The 19,720-nt window shown below is 45.3% G+C and overlaps 1 protein-coding gene across 1 annotated transcript in view; it reads left to right on the top strand.

Moving 5' to 3' along the window:
• The window catches only part of LOC309382437 (uncharacterized protein), a gene marked incomplete at its 5' end in the record, with an annotated part of 38,097 nt that overhangs the window by 789 nt on the left and 17,588 nt on the right, over positions 1-19,720 (top strand). The window contains 6 exons of the mRNA XM_081933923.1: positions 1,867-1,883; positions 4,560-4,691; positions 10,596-10,676; positions 13,311-13,496; positions 15,087-15,109; positions 16,316-16,431. Coding sequence (XP_081790049.1) covers positions 1,867-1,883; positions 4,560-4,691; positions 10,596-10,676; positions 13,311-13,496; positions 15,087-15,109; positions 16,316-16,431 — 555 coding nt within the window. The remainder of the gene's footprint in view (positions 1-1,866; positions 1,884-4,559; positions 4,692-10,595; positions 10,677-13,310; positions 13,497-15,086; positions 15,110-16,315; positions 16,432-19,720) is intronic.

A 19,720-nucleotide genomic window follows, 5' to 3' on the forward strand; every position in this document is an offset into this window, starting at 1 on the left:
GGGCCGCACTTTGGACATGCCTGATGTATGAGCACAACTGCCCTCCACTCAAGCCCCCTTCGCGCCCACGCGAAGCTCCATTCGCACATAGAAGGCGTGTGCACTCTTCACACAAATGTAGCTGTGTGCGCACGCAACTGCCATATCCCCAACCCCACCCCGCGCCGGGGTGGGCCTCCAAGCTGAAAAGGTTGTGGGCTGCTGTTGTACTGTATTCTGAAGCATCTTTTTCTAAGGATTTTGCGTGCGTGTGTGTGTGTGTGAGTCTTCAAGTCAGACCTTAACTCCTGGTTTACATTTCCTGGAGAATGGTAGAATCAAGCCATTATTTCATTTCAATTAAAATTCATTTTGGTAGATGAAATCACCCGGAATTGAGGTTGACTTGAGGAAGCCTGTATTTTTAAATAACATGATCATCGTGATTGAGGATGATGATGATGTTATTTCAAAGTGAGAAAACTCAGTGGTGCAAATGTGAGCGTTGGTATCAGCCTGCCTTAAGACAAAACCCAGATAAGATTCCTCCCCCAGGTTGAGTGGTGACCTTTTGGTTTGAATCTTTTTCCTAGTAGGTTGGTTCCCAAATAAAAGTTATACAGTAGCTGTTTCTGATCATCCGTCTAGATTTATGCATTTCCCTACTTGAAAAATTACTTTTTTATTCTATATTAAACATCAGATAATTTTTGTAATTACCCCGACGTCTTTGCCTTTCTTTTAGTACACATATTGCTACCAATCACTTCATTTGCTTCTATGGTTAGGACATGTTCTAACACCCCACCCCCACCCCCGCCTATGAATAAACCCGAACACAGGCTTGGCTGTTTGCCACTGTTTAATTACTGAGATAACAAATCCTTTGGCTGAGGTCCCAGGCATCTCACGTTCAATAGAGCAACCCAGATAATTCAAATGAAGCAACGCAGATAGTTCAAACGAACAGACACGGCTAGAATACACAGATAGATTTTCTTAACTACTAATTCGAACGGTTGTTTCCTGCAAATGTCCCCTCCCAACGCCTCACCTATAATCATCTTCTGTGAGTCTGCCTACAGAGTTGCTGCTTCCATTTCTCATCTAGCATCAGGGACAAACTGCCTTTGATCCTCCTCCCTGCTCCATGCCTCAGGCGCCTCCTGGTGGCCAACCAGCCTCTCTGGTCCCTGCTCTGAGTCTGAGCCCTGCACAGGGTCCTCCACATCATCCAGGGCAGACTCATATGGTTCCTCCTCGCTATTCGAAGTGGCATTCAGCAGGTTCTGACCAGTTCTGGAGAACTGGTAGTGGAAATTTTGAGTAGTTCGGAGAACCGGTAATTAGTTACCACCTCTGACTGGCCCCGCCCACATCTATTCTCTGCCTCCTGAGTCCCAGCTGATCGGGAGGGAATGGGGATTTTGCAGTAACCTTCCCATGCCACACCCACCAAGCCACGCCCACAGAACCGGTAGTAAAAATGTTTGAATCCCACCACTGTAAAACATGTAATGAACAGTTGCAGGAACTGGGTATGTCTGGTTTAATGAAAAGAAGGACTAGGCGAGATAGGATAGCAACGTTCTAATATTTGCCACAAAGAAGAAGGAGTCAATCTATTCTCCAAAGCACCTGAAGGCAGGACAAGAAAGCAAGAGGCTTTCCTAGGATCAAATCATTCACTTCTCTCCACTACCAGGAGAACACTCCAGGCAGTCCCTCCAACAGTTAAGTTTTATGAATGACATACTTTTGAGAAAACTGGAGCTTTCCATTCGGTATCCATTTACAGAAATCCAGTGGTTTGTTTTTTCCCTCCCGGCTTGGAACAAGACTGGATTTTTCTTGCAACAAGTGCAAACTTCTCCTTTCCTGTGGCAGATAAATTAGCTAGAAAGGTATGTATACTTACCATATTTTTCAGAGTATAAGACCCACCAGAGTATAAGACTTTGAAGAGGCAAATAAAAAAAAATTGCATTCTGCAGACCTCCCAAAAGCGTCCCGTTTTTCACGAAAACGGGCCCATTTTTTGTTTTTTGTTTAAAAAGGGAATGCGTAGCCTTTAGAAAGCTTATAGAGTGCTCCTGCGGGCTGGGGGGGGGAGGCAAAAACAAGCAAAAAACCCGGCCCATTTTTCGCTCATTTCTGCCCTCCCCAGCCCCTAGGAGTACGCTGGAAGCCTCCTAAAGGCTGTGCATGTATTCAGCCTTTAGCCATAAATAAAACAGCAACAAAAGGGAGGGAAAAACAGAAAAAGAAAAAACCCAGGGGTGTTCAAACTTGACAGCTTTAAGACTTGTGGACTTCAACTCCCAGAATTCCTCCTCCAGTCATGTTGGCTCAGGAACTCTGGCATTTGAAGCACGCAAGTCTTAAAGCTGTCATGTTACAAGACCCTTGCACCCCTAATCCTTTAGAAAAAAAAACCCAGGGGTGTTCAAACTTGACAGCTTTAAGACTTTAAAGTTTAGATAAGACTCTTAGAGGCGGGCGGGGCGATTGGTCAGCCAGCCAATCAGTGAGCGGTGGGGGGGGCAAGTGTGGTGCGGACAGGTGGGGTGGGGAGGGAGCTGGAACCGGTTCTAAACAGCACGATAGATTTGTGGAACATCTTCTATAGAAGAGGTTAGAACTGGTAGGAACCCACCCTTGGTAGTAGGGCAGCTCCATCAACTTCCATCCCCACCCTAGCTTAATTTTTACCCATGCACCCTGGAGTGGGTGGGGGTCTTAATTAGGGCTTACTTGGGGGATAGGTCTTATGTTGGGCACACATGTAAAAATCAAGCTAGGACTTACTATCTGAGTAGGTCGTATTTTCGAGGAAACATGGTATTTTAGTAATTAACCACTTTCTGGGAGGACCATCCTCTACCAGGGCTGTGAATATTTTATTTCTTCTTGCCTATTGCTCTTAATGATCGTATCCCAAATGTGTATATGCTGAGTATGATAATGAAGAGGGAAGCCTTTGGGCGAAGGTTTCCCTCTGGTCCTCCCTTTCAGGCGGGAAAACCGGTGGTTTAAATTGATTGGTTCACTAGTACAAGGGGGAAATTTAAAAGATCTCAGTGGCTGAGCTGAAGCTGCGCTATGACTTGGGGCTCGCAATTGGTGATGTAATCCCGGGAGCGCACCTCTTTGTGCTGTGCAGAATAAGCAGGTTGTGGTTTGCCGCCTTGTGTGATAATTGGCTACTTCGCACCAGGGAAAAAGAAATTCAGCATTTGGCTATCCGTTTCCAGCCAGATAAAGGCTGTTGCTGGAAGCAGAAGGGAACGTTATTTCAGACAGCCCAATACAGGCAAAGTGCCAGATCAGCTATTGGAGATGGCCACAAGAGTCAAATTTCCTTAGGTAATTTCTTTTATACTTCCTTTGTTCTTTGAAAGGCCGTGAAATTTAAGAACGCTTAGAAAATGTAATTGGCGGGTTGTTTAAAAAGGCGACATTCTAGGGCCAGACATTCTGGCCAGGTGTAGTTTTCCCACTTATTTCCTGTGTAATTAGAATATAAAATAGAAGCGATTATCTCGTAAAGGAAAGGAACTTTTGTTGATTAATGGATGGAAACTCTAGAAATCCCTGAATGGAACATTCACCTGAACAGGCTGGCACATTTGGCCAATTTCAACTCTTTTGTCAAGTTTGTTCCCTTTATTTCACATGTGATTCTTACCCTTTTTCTGCTGGAAATGATGGAGGTTTAAATGAAATGGAACAGAGGAAAGATTGAATGTTAGGGAATTTCCTTCCTTCCTTCCCTCCCTCCTTCCCTTCTCCTTCCTTCCTTCTTTTCTTCCTTACTTTCTTTTTTTATTTCCTTCCTTTTTCCTTTTTCCTTTTCCTTCCTTCCTTCTTTCCTTCCTTTCTTTCCTTCCTTCCTTTTTTCTTTTTTTCTTTTCCTTCCTTCCATCTTTCCTTTATTTCACATGTAATAAAGTGTGTTTTTTAATGTGTGTTTTTTTTAATGTTGTACGCCGCCCTGAGTCCTTTTGGAGAAGGGCGGCATATAAATCCATATAAACCAAACCAAACCAAACCCTTACCCATGTGAAGGACTGCTGGCTTGAAAGAGGAATCAGATAGGCCATCTACTGTATGTCAAAATTAAACAGCCCTTTCTCAACAGAGGGGGAGGGATGGACATCCTCCAGATGGAAGGATTTATACTCCCTGCAGACAGCTGGACATTTGCATCCTTTTAGGGCAGGGGTGTCCAAACTTGGGAACTTTAAGACTTGTGGACTTCAACTCCCAGAATTCTGTCATTAAGACTCCCTAAAAGGATTCAAATGTCCAGCTGTCTGCAGGGAGTATAAATTCTTCCATTCCTCACCATTCCAGTCAGAGCTGAAGAAGCTTCTCGGATGAGAAGTGAAACATCTTCATAGAAGAAGAAAAAAACGCAGAAAGTCCAATTGCTTTTTTTTTGGGGGGGGGGGGGAACAAACACCTTTGAGATATTGGTTGAGCTTTCCCTCCGGCCGCCAGGGGGAGGAATTTAAAAAAAACCCACATCATTGTTTGGTCCTGTCTGTCCCCCTCCCCTCTATGGTGCCTCTGCTGAGATGCATGCCAGTTTTGCAACGAGTTTGCAAGCTGCATCCGGTGTTCGCTGCCAGTTACCTGTTTCCATTGTGAAAGTGAGCAGCCGCAGCTGCTGCTGCATCCCATCGTGGAGAGAAGAGACCCAGAAAAAGGTATTTTCCCTTCTTTTTCCCTTTCTTTTTAAAACCGCGCCTCTTTTTTTCCTTTCTACTTGTGGCTCCCTGCAGCATTATTTTAAGAATTATTCCTGATCAGAAAATTGAAGGCGATGCAGTTTGAGCGTTAAGGACTCTAAGAAAGATCTCTCTCTAACTCTTTTTTAATTCGAAGGGTGGAAATCAAAGCATGATCTCTTCTTTTTTTAAAAAAGAAGAAGTTTCTAGTCCTTAAGATGCCTCTTGTCTGATAAGCGGGGCTGTCTCCTGGTAATGGATATCCCCATGTGCTCCTGTTATATAGCCTGTGAGTTGATTGCTTGCCAAGGGAAAGGTTCTTTGTGCTTTACATAAATATTTTTGTGGCTAAATTGGTTTTACCAAACAAGCAAGCAAAGAAACAATCAAACAAAAAAGGAGATTGAGTAGTACAGTCCAAGACATCTTATATTACAGATCAGTTCATATATTCTACTAATCCATCATTTAAGTTTAATGAACTGTACACATGCAGCTGATTGTGATTTATGCAATAAGCTATCTATGATAATTCATGTCCATGTGTATTAATCCAATTAGTAGTGCAAGAATATCTTCAGCATACTGAAGCGATGTTTTACAAACTGCTAACAGCTGGGCATAATTTCCACTCTATATTTTTTTCGTTCCTCTAAGATCACTTTTTAAAAATCATTCTCCAATTTTCCTTCTTCCACAAAACATGGGTGCAAATGTAACAGCCATCTCTCTGGCAAATAATTCGTGCATTTGATATTACAATTTAGCAGTTATGAAAAGAGGGAAAAGTTAGATGATTTCCATAAAGGCATCTTATATTATTATAGCATAGAACCTGTTGCAGAGTAGTAACAATTTCTATGTTAGAACAGCATTTCTAGAGTCCTTTACAGAAATAATTTAACTCCCATCAAAATAAGTAAAATGAGGTGAAACTCACTTAACAATGCTCTTGCTCAGCAACCAAAATTTTGCACTCAATTGTGAACATAAGTCAAGGACTATCTCTGTCTTCCTCTGCTTGGCAGCCTTGTCCTAGTAAACTCCTCCTTTCTGGCAATTCTCCTCTCTGTCAGAGGCACCAAAATAATCCAGACAATATAAGGTTTCCTGCTGGAGCAGGGGGTTCGACTATATGGCCTCCAAGGTCCCTTCCAGCCCTAGATTGCTGTGCTGTTTCAAAGTTGACACCATTACAATCAAAGAAAAAATGGACCATCAGTTGGAGTGATAAGTGAAGTGTGAGTTATTGGTAAGACTTATTTAAAAAACAGAAGCCCAGGAGGGAAAAAACTTTGCCAGCTGTTCCAACTGCTGATGTAATTCTTGCATCAGGATTGACAAGACTGATCTAGTGGCATCCAGTCAAAGGGGCAACAAAAGCAATCTCATGGGACCGGAAGGAAAAGGAAGATATGGTTGCTAAATATTTTCATTGTTTGTGAAGGAAGAACTAAAAGCCCCCTCCTCTAATATCTTTATACTAACAAGTTAAAACGTATTAAATCTATTTATTTTGTTGATCATAAAAAAATAAAAGAAAAAAGAAAAAAAATACATCCATCGCTAACAACGAGAAAGAAAAAAAATGGTGTACAAAAAAGAAAAAAACGAGCATCAAGTATCAAACAAATTTAAGATGAAATACATAGAATCCAGCCCGTCTGGATGCTGAAAATAAAGAGAAAACAATAGAACTAGGCAATTTTATAAGAGACTGGAAGGCGTTTGTGGATTTTCTATGTTTTAAATACAATAACAGGTGGTTAACGGGGATTCGAAGATAAATATAATGTTTAGCCTAATCTATTGACTGTTCTGTTTCTTTAAAAAAAAATCAACATGTTATGATTAGATGTTGGGTCGATTTGAGTATTAGGTAGGAGCCCCTTCACCTGGAATATTTACTTAATATAGGATGTTTTGTGGTGGTGGTTGTTAAATAGGGATGGGAAAGGTTATAACTATTTGTAGACCCGCAATGTAAAGGGGAGAAGAAGTTAAAATTTAGAAGCAGCTAGGCCTTGAAATTTGGACTATAAGAAAGGCTGAGTGCCAAAGAATTGGGGCCTTTGAACTGTGGTGCTGGAAAAAGACTCTTGAGACTCCCGTGGACTGCAAGGCGATCGAACTGGTCAGTCCTAGAGGAGATCCACCCTGACTGCTCTTTAAAAGGCCAGATCCTGAAGAGGAAAAGCAAATACTTTAGCCACCTAATGAGAAGGAAGGACTCACTGGAGAAGAGCCTAATGCTGGGAAAGATTGAGGGCAAAAGAAGAAGGGGATGACAGAGAATGAGGTGGCTGGATGGAGTCACCGAAGCAGTAGGTGTGAGCTTAAATGGACTCCAGAGGATGGTAGAGGACAGGAAGGCCTGGAGGAACGTTGTCCATGGGGTCATGATGGGTCGGACACGACTTCGCAACTAACAACAACAAGGCCTTCATACTTACTAACCTGCTAGCATGCGGGAATGATCGAGAATGCTTCCCAAAGCAAAAACGATAAAAAATGCTTCTTCAAGTGAAACCCCAAACATATCACAGGACAAGGCAACAGCTGGGGAAGAGAGGAACTTGAGGACAATGTACTAAATGTGGTGTAATGTGCTAATAATTGTTACTGGGACAAATGTGCTGATTGCTGCTAGATACAGGTAGTCCTCGACTTACAACAGTTCATTTAGTAGCCATTCAAAAGTTACAACAGCACTGAAAAAAGTGACTTATTACCATTTTCAACCACCATTGCAGCATCCCCGGGGTTGTGTGATCTAAATTCAGACGCTTGAAAACTGACTCATATTTATGACGGTAGCCACGTCTCGCAGTCACCTTCTGTCACGCAAAGGCCATGGTAAAGCCGGATTCACTTAACAACCGTGTTACTAACTCAACAACTGCAGTGATTCGCTTAACAGCCATGGCAAGAAAGGTTGTAAAACGGGGCAAAACTCACTTAACAATAAGCAACAAATCTCACAGCAGTAGAAATTTGGGGGTGGATTGTGGTCGTACGTTGAGGACTACCTGTAATGCTAATGCTAGCTAAGCAATATTGGCTAAACTTAGGTAACATGGATAAGGTTGTAGGAAAACCTACGTTGCCCTACGACTTCCTCTTCCTCGTCTTCCTACCTTCTATCTTTTTATTGTTACATATTATATATATGTATGTATGTATGTATGTTCCAGCATAACTCTAGAACGCCTCAAGCAATTTCAACCAAACTTGGTAGACAGATGACTTATCATCTAAAAACAAATACTGAGTGGGGGTGGGCACCCCTGGTGTGTGTGTGTGTGTTCCAGCATAACTCTGGAGCGCCTGGCCCGATAAGAAGAGCGAGTGTGGCGTCCTAGAGCGGCAATTGTTTGTAATGTCATGGGAGGGAGAAGGGAGAGCCTGGGGTGTTAAGGAGAGTGAATACAGCGTCCTAGAGCGGCGATTGTTTGTGATGTCAGTTCCTTGGCAGCTTCCTCTGGAAAGCCAGCCATGACGTTCTCCCTCTAGTAGACCAATGGGGAAGTGCCCGATGGATTTGGAGCAAAGTGGCAGGATTGTAGATAGGGCTGGAAAGAGGAGTGCATGGAAGGGGGAAGGGAGAGGGCAGGGATGATGGGCATGGGAGTAGGGGGAAGAAAGGACCCTCTCATGACTCCCTGTCAGACAAATACTTCGACATCTGTAAATACCTGGGTAGCACTAGGTTATCAGCTAGCTAACTACAAAAGCTACTGTTGAAGGAACGGCTTTGGCCCTAGGCCTATTGGGATTGATCCCCCTGTGTCCTTTTTCTGCACAGAATAAACACTTTGCAATCTGTGTGTGTTTCATCAGGCGTGGCACACCAGGTGCGAAACCAGCTTTCTGGGACAACATTTAAAAGAAAAAATCAGGACCTCGTCTAATTGGTAATTTAAGGACACCGGAAGAATCCCTGTTAAATCTGGATAAACTAATCCAGCTTTCTTTTTTTTCCCCTGCAAGATGTAATCTAAATCGGTCGGTTTAGGTTTATTCTCCTAAGCTTTCAGATTCATGCTGGAGCCCCTCATCAAAGAACTTCTCTCTCTCTCTCTCTCTCTCTCTCTCTCTCTCTCTCTCTCTCTCTCTCTCCCTCTCCCTCTCCCTCTCCCTCTCCCTCTCCCTCTCCCTCTCCCTCTCTCTCCCTCCCCCCCCCCCCTCTCTCTCTCTCCAGAATATGTGGATTGGACAGTTCTACATGTTTTATACCCTAATCGACAACTAAAAGCTATACACAACCCGGAATTCTATAAATACAATGTGTACATATTCTGGGAAGACCGAAACTCCCTCATGATGGGCTCTAGAATAAGTCCAAAACCTTGGAGGAATAAACCAGGGGTGACCAACTCAGATTGGATCCTGCAGGATTATCCCGAGTCACATATATTTACTTTTTTTTTCTTTTCTTTTTTTTTCCAAACAGAGGTTATTCACCTTCTCTTGATCTCTTCAACTTCGCCCCTTGCATTTTACGGCTCTTGATCTCCATAACTCCATCTCATCTTCAGGTATTTCATAGCACTGTGACTCTGGGAAAGAAAGTGATCCCGCAGAGAGAGAGAAAAAAAAGTGGTGTGGGAGGTGGAGTAGCTTCATAAGATTCCCTGGGAAACTTCCAAATGTAGAATCCTAAGCCCACTTTTTAAGGGAGGCCAAATTGCCATTCTGTTGTCTATGTTTTCCATTCTTCAAGCAAAATAGCCCGGGAGGGCATTATCCAAGGCATCAGAACAGAAGGAATGAGCCGCCCTTCTTTAAATCTATCAGTAGGTAACCAGTTGATTCCAGTTCCTCCCAGGAATCAGCTCACCACTCTGATTGCCACACTTGATTGATCAAGCACTTTATAGACTGTATCGACAGCAAAAGAAATGCCTCCGTGAAAGAGGGAAATATTTAATACTGCAAGGGTGAAAGACAACTTCAAGTTGCCTCTGGAAACCAGACATTATAGCCCAAAAAAGCCAACACACTTTTAGGCTGCCTAAACAGAGGAATAGAATCAAGATTACGTGAAGTGTTAATACCACTTTATAATGCCTTGGTAAGGCCACACTTGGAATACTGCATTCAGTTCTGGTCGCCATGATGTAAAAAAGATGTGGAGACCCTAGAAAGAGTGCAGAGAAGAGCAACAAAGATGATTAGGAGACTGGAGACTAAAACATATGAAGAACGGTTGCAGGAACTAGGTATGTCTAGTTTAATAGACAGAAGGACTAGGGGAGACATGATAGCAGTGTTCCAATATCTCAGGGGTTGCCACAAAGAAAAGGGTGTCAAACTATTTTCCAAGGCACCTGAGGGTAGAACAAGAAGCAATGGGTGGAAACTAATCAAGGAGAGAAGCAACCTAGAAATAAGGAGAAGTTAGAATTAATAAGTGGAACAACTTGCCTCCAGAAGTTGTGGGCGCTTCATTAGTGGAAGCTTTTAAGAAGAGACTGGACAGCCATTTTTCTAGAATGATACAGGATTTCCTGCCTGAGCAGAGGGATGGACTAGAAGACCTCCAAGGTCCCTTCCAACTCTGTTATTCTGTCATAGGGAGATGGCAAAACAAAAATAGATTGCTGGAACATGTTGCGTGTTAGTTGCAAGCCCAAAAATAGTTTTCAAACCCAAGATGGCATGTTGAGTTGCATGCATTATCCACACAAATAAACCAAACCCAGATATTTTAATATCTTCTAGACATCTGGATTAAAGATCCTGGAGGAGAGGTTCTCCGGCTTCACATTAAATTTTTCAGAAGCTAAGATTCAGGGTTTTCTTTTGAAATAGTTAATTTTAAGCAGGGAATTCAATTGGACTGTGCAAAAGATCTTTTAACTTTCTCATGTTTCATCCTAGATGACTCAAGCGCTGCGAGATAATGTGAAAAAGAACGGAGAAATGAGCCTCCCTTATCTGAGTAAAAGTGAGGATCTGCTGGTAAGACCTACTGTAGCGTTGCGAGTTTCTTCTTCTCTTTGAATTTTTACAACCTTCTCGTTGCAAGGCTGCCCTTAGAAATGGCTGTTGGCCCAAAATTTGCTACGAGGTGGATAAAAACCAAGTTGGAGATCCTGTAGGAGCTGCATTCAAAAGACGGCGTCTGGAGGTGCCAGTTCGAATTTGGTACCTAGAACCAATGTTCCCTCTAATTTTTTTTCAGTGTGAGCAGAAAAGTATAGTGTTTGAGCGGCACATTTTCATGCCTGAGCACCTGAATTTTTTTCACAATGTCACCTAAGACAACAACGAAATCAGTATTATTTGAAACTCAAAGTTATGTTTCTTCAAGGTACCCGCTTAATTCAAATAATATCAGTATCACTTGACAACATTCCTGCTTAGCAACCAAAATGTTGGCTCAGGAACTCTGGCATTGAAGCGTGCAAGTCTTAAAGCTGTCAAGTTACAAGACCCTCGCACCCCTAACCCTTTAGAAAAAAAAACCCAGGGGTCTTCAAACCTGACAGCTTTAAGACTTGTGGACTTCAACTCCCAGAATTCCTCCTCCAGTCATGTTGGCTCAGGAACTCTGGCATTGAAGCATGCAAGTCTTAAAGCTGTCAAGTTCCAAGACCCTCGCACCCCTAACCCTTTAGAAAAAAAAACCTAGGGGTCTTCAAACCTAACAGCTTTAAGACTTGTGGACTTCAACTCCCAGAATTCCTCCAGTCATGTTGCAGCAACGTCATCTGCGTGGATCTATTCCATCTTTGCTTTCTTCATCATGGGCAGGGCTGCTGCTGAAGATGCCGATGAGCTGCTACCTCCTCCTCCTCCAACAGCACCACCAGATTTGCACCTGAGCTCAGCGCCGTGTTACACCTGCCCCCTCTGCCTCCTCCGTGCTTTTGAGGAGCCATGAGGCTTTTTTTCCCCCTGCCCCCCCCGCCTTCCTACTGGCTCCCGCAGCCTCATGGCTCCTCAAAAGCATGGGGAAGGAGGAGGGGGCAGGGCTAACACGGCGCTGAGCTCAGGTGCTCCGAGCGGAGGGGAGGCGGCGCTGCCATGCGCGGGGATGCCGGCTGGAGGTTTGCTGGCTTCAAGTCAGTCGCAGCGCCGGGCGCCAAATCCGGCAGTGCTGTTAGAGGAGGAGGAGGAGGTGGCAGCAGTTCTTCCGGTGGCGGCGGGGGCTTTGGGGCTTCACAACTACCCTCAGTCGCCCCGTGCTCCTCAAAGCAAGTCCGGGGAAGTCCTTTGCAGGTGGCCTGTTCTAGCTGCCTGCAAAGGACCTCCCCAGCTTCCAAAGCCTGTGGCAATAGAAATCACTGTGCGGCAGTTGAAAACTGCTGCGCGGTGTTTTCTTGCCACGTGCGCGGCCGCGCACCTTAGAGGGAACATTGCCTAGAACTGTGTTGGCTTTTTTGGCAGCTGCCTCACACAGCTGGCTCATATTTAAGTGATTGTCCACGAGGACTCCAAGATCCCCTCTCACAATCATTCTTTCCCCCCCCCCCTTGAACTCTTTTTTTTCTCTTTTTTTTCTTTGAACGAAAGCTCACCTTCACTAAGGTGGGCTAAGACCCTCAGAGCTCCCTTCCTCAGCCTAGGAAGCTTAGCTGGGATTTTCAATCAGGACCAGCCTTTTGGACATTTGAATAGGGCAGGGATGGCTAACCTTTTGGTTGTTGCGTGCCAAGCACGCACACAAACCCATAATGCAATGCATGCACCTGCAACCCCCTGCGTTCCCCCTGCCCCATGCATGCGCCTGCAACCCCCTGCGCTCCCCCTGCCCCCATGCATGCGCCTGCAGCCCTGTCCCCATGCATGCGCCTGCAACCCCTTGCGCTTCCCCTGCCCCCGTGCATGCGCCTGCAACCCCTGCGCTCCCCCTGCCCCCGTCCATGTGCCTGCAACCCCCTGCGCTCCCCCTGCCCCCGTGCATGCGCCTGCAACCCCCTGCGCTCCCCCTGCCCCCATGATGCATGTGCCTGCAACCCCCTGCGCCCCCCCTGCTCCCATGCATGCGCCTGCAACCCCCTGTGCTCCCCCTGCCCCCATGCATGCGCCTGCAACCCTGCCCCCATGCATGCGCCTGCAACCCCTTGCGCTTCCCCTGCCCCCGTGCATGCGCCTGCAACCCCCTGCGCTCCCCCTGCCCCCGTGCATGCGCCTGCAACCCCCTGCGCTCCCCCTGCCCCCATGCATGCACCTGCAACCCCTGCGCTCCCCCTGCCCACATCCATGCGCCTGCAACCCCCTGCGCTCCCCCTGCCCCCGTGCATGCGCCTGCAACCCCCTGCGCTCCCCCTGCCCCCGTGCATGCGCCTGCAACCCCCTGCGCTCCCTTGCCCCATGCATGCGCCTGCAACCCCCTGCCCCATGCATGCCCCTGCAACCCCTGCCCCCATGCATGCCCCTGCAACCCCCTGCCCCCATGCATGCACCTTCAACCCCCTGCGCTCCCCCTTGCGCTCCCCCTGTGCACGTGCACGCTCCCCCATGCGCATGCACCTGTGACCCCCGTGGGCGAGGGCTTGCGTGCCCGCAGAGACGGCTCTAGTTGGCGTGCCATAGGTTCACCATGACTGGAGTAGGGTAACGCATTCTTCCGCCGTTGCGACCTTGCAGAGACTGACGGAATCGGAGCGGGAGACGATTGTCTGGGAATGGAAAGAGCTGCAAAGGTTCCTCCGAGATCAAGAAGAGCTCCTCTTGAGGCAGTTGGAGGAGCTGGAGAAGGACATCATCACCAGGAGAGATGAGCACCTCTCCAGGAACAGAGAACACGGCGGAGGAGAGGAGCCTCTCTCGAAGGTGGGAAATTAAAACCCCCTTCCCAAAGTGAAGTGTGATTTTTGGCCTTCTTGATTTCAATGAGTCCACCTGCTGCTGCTTCAATCTGTACAGGCAGTCCTCGACCTACGACCACAGCTGAGCCCCAAATTGATGTTGATAAGCGAGACCCTTGTTAAGCGAGTTTTGCCCCATTTTACAACCTTTCCTGCCACAGTTGCTAAGTGAACCCCTGCAGTTCCCAAGTTATGTCACACGGTTCTTAAGTGAGCACAGCTTCCCCCTTGACCTTGCTTGTCAGATGGTCGCAAAAGGGGATCGCATGACCTCGGTGTACTGCAACTGTCATAAATATGAACCAGTTGCAAGTGTCCAAAGTTTGATCCTGGGACCACGATGCTCCAGTGGTCGTAAGTGTGAAACATGGTCATAGGTCACTCTTTTCAGTGCTGTTGTAACTTCAAAACAGTCTCTAAATGAAGCGTTGTAATTCAAGGACCTCTGGCCTACTTAGAAATGTTGCTCTTTCAAAATAATCCTTAAGAGACAGCATTTAACCCACTATGTCTGACTTCAAAGAGCTAAAGTAGAGACAAGCTGATGGGCAGTCCTCGACTTACAACAGTTCATTTAGTGACCATTTAAAGTTACAATGGCACCGAAAAAATGACTTACGACTGTTTTTCACACTTACGACCATTGAAGCATCCCCAGGGTCCCATGCGTAAAATTTGGATGCCTGACAACTGTCTCATATTTGTGACGGTCGCAGTATCCCGGGGTCCTGTGATCCCCTTTTTGCGACCTTCTGACCAGCAAAGTCGGTTAAGCTTCACTTAACGACTATGTTACTCACTTAACAACTGCAGTGATTCACTGAACAACTGCGGCAAGAAAGGTCGTAAGGGCTCAATTGTGGTCGTAAATTGAGGACTACCTGTATATGTCTACTAATCAAAACGAGTTGAGTGGAGCATTGTCAGGACAATATTTTGAAAATTATTGGATTCATTCATTAAGTATGGGAATAATTAATCATATTATTCTGTGGTTGCTTTAATTAAACGCATTTAGACTAGACGTTGGCCAGGCAGTGTCGGCTGCTGACCCCCAGGGGGAGAGCCTTCTCTGTGGGAGCACCTTCCCTCTGGAATGAGCTGCCCCCGGAGCTTTGCATAATCCCCGACCTCCAGTCCTTCCAACGCGCCTTAAAAAGTTGGCTTTTCCAGCAAGCCGGCCTGGCCTGTTAATTTTTATCTCATTTTTTAAATGTATTGTCTTATAAATTGGGTTCTTTTTTTTTTGGGATATGTATTTAATTTCTTTTTAACTTTCGGGATGTGTGTTTTTTAATGCTGTACGCCGCCCTGAGTCCTTTGGGAAAAGGGCGGCATATAAATCCAATAAAACAAACAAACAAACATAAAACCATTTCTATGTTTGTATCTATTCTCTTTTACTTAAGGGGAAAATGATTAATGCTGTTTAGTAATGTTTTTATGGGTTAATGGTTACAGAAGAAAAGAATCTGAATTCTTGCCAGAAGACTATCGTGCCTGATACATTTTTTTTCCTTTCTGTTTCCTTCCTTCCTTTCTTTTTTTGCTACAGAGCCTCAGAAGACCAACCAAGGGGTATGTTTATATCATTGTTTCAGTGTGTTGTATTCATTGGGTTGACCTCAGGATGATTCCTTAACTTTTGTGTCATGTAATTTGCATTGATTATATTGGCCTGCTTTTCATTCTCCTTTTCTTATTTTTCATTGTATTGTTAGCAACCGGGATAGGCAAGCATGTTACCATCACCTTCTTTTAACAACTCCATAATGACTTGCCGGGTGGAGTCTGAGAAAATGCTTTTCTTGGCCAGATGCCCTTCCTGTCGCCAATGTAGAGGTTTTTGTTCAGCAGATACATTCTCAGTTTGCCCCCAGAGAGAGAAATATCTGCTTCTGCCTAGGATCAAACTCACAGCCTCCTGATTGTGGGGCGAGAGCTCTACCTCTAGGCCGCCGCACCACGAGTATAGGCAAGCATGTAAATTTCATAAAACAACAAAAGGGAAGTAAGAAGGAACTCTCTGAGGCCGAAAATATACTCAGTATCAAATGCTGTCTTTGCTCTGAATGGGCAGCCATTTTTATCATATGAACAAACTGGAGTCACCTGAGGGAAGGGAAGAGCATACGACCGTGAGAATGATTCCTACCATCAGCATTAGAAGAATGGATATCCATCCTTCTAAGTAGCATTAAATAAACATAATGACCCATATACAGGCCGTCCTCACCTATGACCACAAGGGAGCCCAAAATTCCTGTTGCTAAGCGAGACAGTGAAGTGAAACCTGTCCCTTTCTACAACCTTTCTTGCAACAGTTGTGAAGGGAACCATTGCATTTGTTAAGTTAGTACCATGCGCGTTAAGTGAAACTGCTTGTCAGAAGGTCACAAAAGGGGATCGCATGAGCCCGGGACACAGCAAGCAACTGGTCAGAAATGTGAATCACTTTTCAAGCGTGACCACAGAGATACCTGCAATGGTCGTAAATGTAAAACAAAACGGTCATAAGTCACTTTTTTTTCAGTGCTGTTGTAACCTTGAATGTCACTAAATGAACGGTTGTAAGTTGAGGACGACCTGTACTCTTTTGGCAAAAGGTTTCATGCTTGCATCTGGAATGTTATTGTGGGATGAATCCAGGATGGGCAGATTTTGAGTTTATTAGAGAGACAAAACAGACAAGAAATGACAACTAGGAAATCAGTACTAGATGGAAATTAGATAAAGACCATTTGTTTAAACCCTAAAAGGCTCTTATTTTCCCCCTTTTATCAGCAGGAAGAATGGAGCACATTTTAAATGCAAGAGAGATTTCAAGGAGATGGAGTACAGGTTCCATCGTTTTTCGAGAAAGAGGATTGAACTAAAAGACGTTTTATGCACATTTAAAGGTGAGTTCGGATGGAGAGACTAGACTACACTAGACGTAGAGTAGAATAGAGTAGATTTAGAAGTAGAATAGAATAGTTGAGAGGGACCTTGGATGTCTTCTAGTCCAACCCCCTGCCTAGGCAGGAAACCCTATACCGTTTCAGACAAATAGCTATCCAACATCTTTTTTTTTTTAAACAAAATTTTATTGGTTTTTGAAAAAAATATCAAGGAAAAGGGATGGTGGAGTAAATTACAAATTTTGGCAGTTACAATGTGTAGGAAGTGTTCCCTCCCCCCGTACTCATAGTTTCCATTTATACATAAATCAGTTTAATACAACATGATAATATTTTGTCAGCATATAAACTTTTGTCTTGAAATATTTTCAATCAATTTATATCAGGCAGATTTTCTTACTCATTTTTGTGATCTGAGTTTTCTTGGTATTGCCCCTTCTCCCCCCGCCAGCAGAGCTCCGGCCCCTCCCGTGTCCTGTGGATCTGGTATAGGATCATCAGGTTTATCTAGGAGTTCTTTATTTTTTTCCATAAAGGCCTGGGCCTCTATGGTTCTGTTAATTCTAACTCTTGTATCCTCCCAGAATATTAGCATGCCCTCAGGCATCAGCCATCTGAACCACACCCCTTTCTGGTATAGCTTCTTCGCTAATTGCGAAAAGTTTTTTCTTTTCTCTCTTACTTTCTTAGGGATCTGCTTCAAGATGGTTATTTCTCTATCCTGGTATTTTAAGACTTGCCCCCTTTGTGCACTCAGAATCTCATCTCTTGTAGTCTTTCTAAGAAATTTAATATGTACCTCCCTTGGAATATTGTGTGTTCTAGCGTATGCAGAATTTACTCTATAAACCAGATCCAAGTCCCACCCCATCTGTTGTTTTTCTTTTTGAATGTATTCAGCCAATATGTTTGTCATGATGTCCCTTAAATCTTCATCATCGGCCTCTACCACATTTTGGAACCTAAGGAAAAAGGACATTCTTTCAAATTCTGTTTTTATCTGGTGGTTCTCGAGCTCTTGGTTCCCCTTCCGCACCCCCCCCCATCTCCCCCTTCATCTCAGCCATCCCTTCCTCCAAAAGATCCAGTCTCTGTGAGTTCTTATTCGTCTTGTCTTGGTTCTCTTTAAGCTGCTGATTCATCTCCTTAAATTGGTTTTTTAAGTCCTCCTGTCCCTTTAAAATCTGTTGAAACATCTGTTGAAAGTCCACCTCAGAAGGCTTGGGCTGAAGCAGGGAGGTTAAAGTCTGTTGTCCGCTGGGGCTGGACGCTGATGATGTCGGGGCGGAGACAGCAAAGCCCGGCTTCCCTGGGGGTGGTCTTTTAGGTGGCATTATAGTGAGCAGAAAGAGTACAAAGTCAATGCAGAAAGGAAACAATCGGAGAGGAGAACAGCCAAGAGAGGTTAGGAGGCAGGGAGTCCAGGCAGAAGGAAACTTTTTTGGTTTAAACTTCTGGCAATAAAGTAACAAAATCCTTTGTTCCAAGCGGAATCCAATAGCAACAAGAGATTTATCTGAGTGTCACGGAGACAAAGACAATATGCCCGAAGCTTTTATGGGTGGAGTCAAATTTTAATGTCTGTGAAGACGACGGAAGTGTGCCATCTTGCCCTGCCAGCTTTGGAATCAGAAGGCATAACACAAAGTTTTCAAAAGTTTCAAAGTTTTCAGATCATCACCTCGTTAACAACGTTGCACTCCAGAATCTGTCCTTGTAATGAGCGTGATTTCATTACGTGGCTCTCTCCCTCCCTCCTCTTACTCTAGGGCAGAGAGCAAAATCTTTTAAAGCCGCCTGTCCGAGGGGGGGGAATCCCCCTCCCTCCAGTCACGCTTCTCCAGCCATGTTGAAAGACTCTAAAAAACGGCTGGCAATTTATTTATTTTTTTCCTTTATATCGAGCAAGGGAACGGAGGGAAGTTTCCACCTCACCACACAGCAGCTGCGTCCTTCAAATCCTGCGTTCTTCCAGCTGCCTCCTCACGAAGACGCCGCAGCGTCTCCCCATCATGCCTCCCGGTGCCTAGGGCGATGCGGGGAGCCCCCCCCGGCCGCCGCCGACTCAGGAGGTCCCCCGCTACGCCGCCCCCTCAGCAGGAGCCCCTCCAGAGCGTCCTGTGCCCCCCAAGTGGTGGGGAGCCCACCAGAAGAGCGCGGGGCGAGCAGAGCCTGCCCGTCGCGATCAGCAGCCGGAACCGGAAGTCAGCTGTCCAACATCTTCTTAAAGACTTCCAGTGTTGGGGCATTCACAACTTCTGGAGGCAAGCTGTTCCATTGATTAATTGTTCTAACTGTCAGGAAGTTTCTCATCAGTTCCAAGTTGCTTCTCTCCTTGATTAGTTTCCACCCATTGCTTCTTGTTCTACCCTCAGGTGCCTTGGAGAATAGCTTGACTCCCTCTTCTTTGTGGCAACCCCTGAGATACAATACAATAATACAATAGTAGAGTTGGAAGGGACCTTGGAGGCCTTCTAGTCCAACCCCCTGCCTAGGCAGGAAACCCTATACCGTTTCAGACAAATGGCTATCCAACATCTTCTTAAAGACTTCCAGTGTTGGGGCATTCACAACTTCTGGAGGCAACTTCTGTTCCACTGATTAATTGTTCTAACTGTCAGGAAATTTCTCCTCAGTTCTAAGTTGCTTCTCTCCTTGATTAGTTTCCACCCATTGCTTCTTGTTCTACCCTCGGGTGCCTTGGAGAATAGTTTGACTCCCTCTTCTTTGTGGCAGCCCCTGAGATATTGGAACAATGCTATCATGTCTCCCCTAGTCCTTCTTTCTCTTAAGCTAAACATACCCAGTTCCTGCAACCGTTCTTCATATGTTTTAGTCTCCAGTCCCCTAATCATCTTTGTTGCTCTTCTCTGCACTCTTTCTAGAGTCTCCACATCTTTTTTACATCGTGGCCTTACCAAGGCCTTATAAAGTGGTATTAACACTTCATGTGATGTTGATTCCATCCCTCTGTTGATGCAGCCTAGAACTGTGTTGGCTTTTTTGGCAGCTGCTGCACATGGCTGGCTCATATTTAAATGGTTGTCCACTAGGACTCCCTCTCACAGTTACTTTTGGTCTAGGAGCAGAAAGAGACAGGTTTGGTCCTTTCGCAGCCTCAGAAACCCTCAGGGAATTTGGGGCCACCCCTCCCTTTCAGTCCAAAATTCAGGGTCGGGTAGAGAGGAAGTGGATTGGGCTAAGATGGGGGAGACCCAGGTTCCAATTCTCCCCTCAGCCATTGAAGCTGCACCAGGGCGGTGGGGAGTTGTCAGGGCTGGTCCCCCCC

The sequence above is a fragment of the Natrix helvetica genome (assembly GCF_964273705.1).
Source record: "Natrix helvetica genome assembly, chromosome: 1".
Lineage (NCBI taxonomy): Eukaryota > Metazoa > Chordata > Lepidosauria > Squamata > Natricidae > Natrix > Natrix helvetica.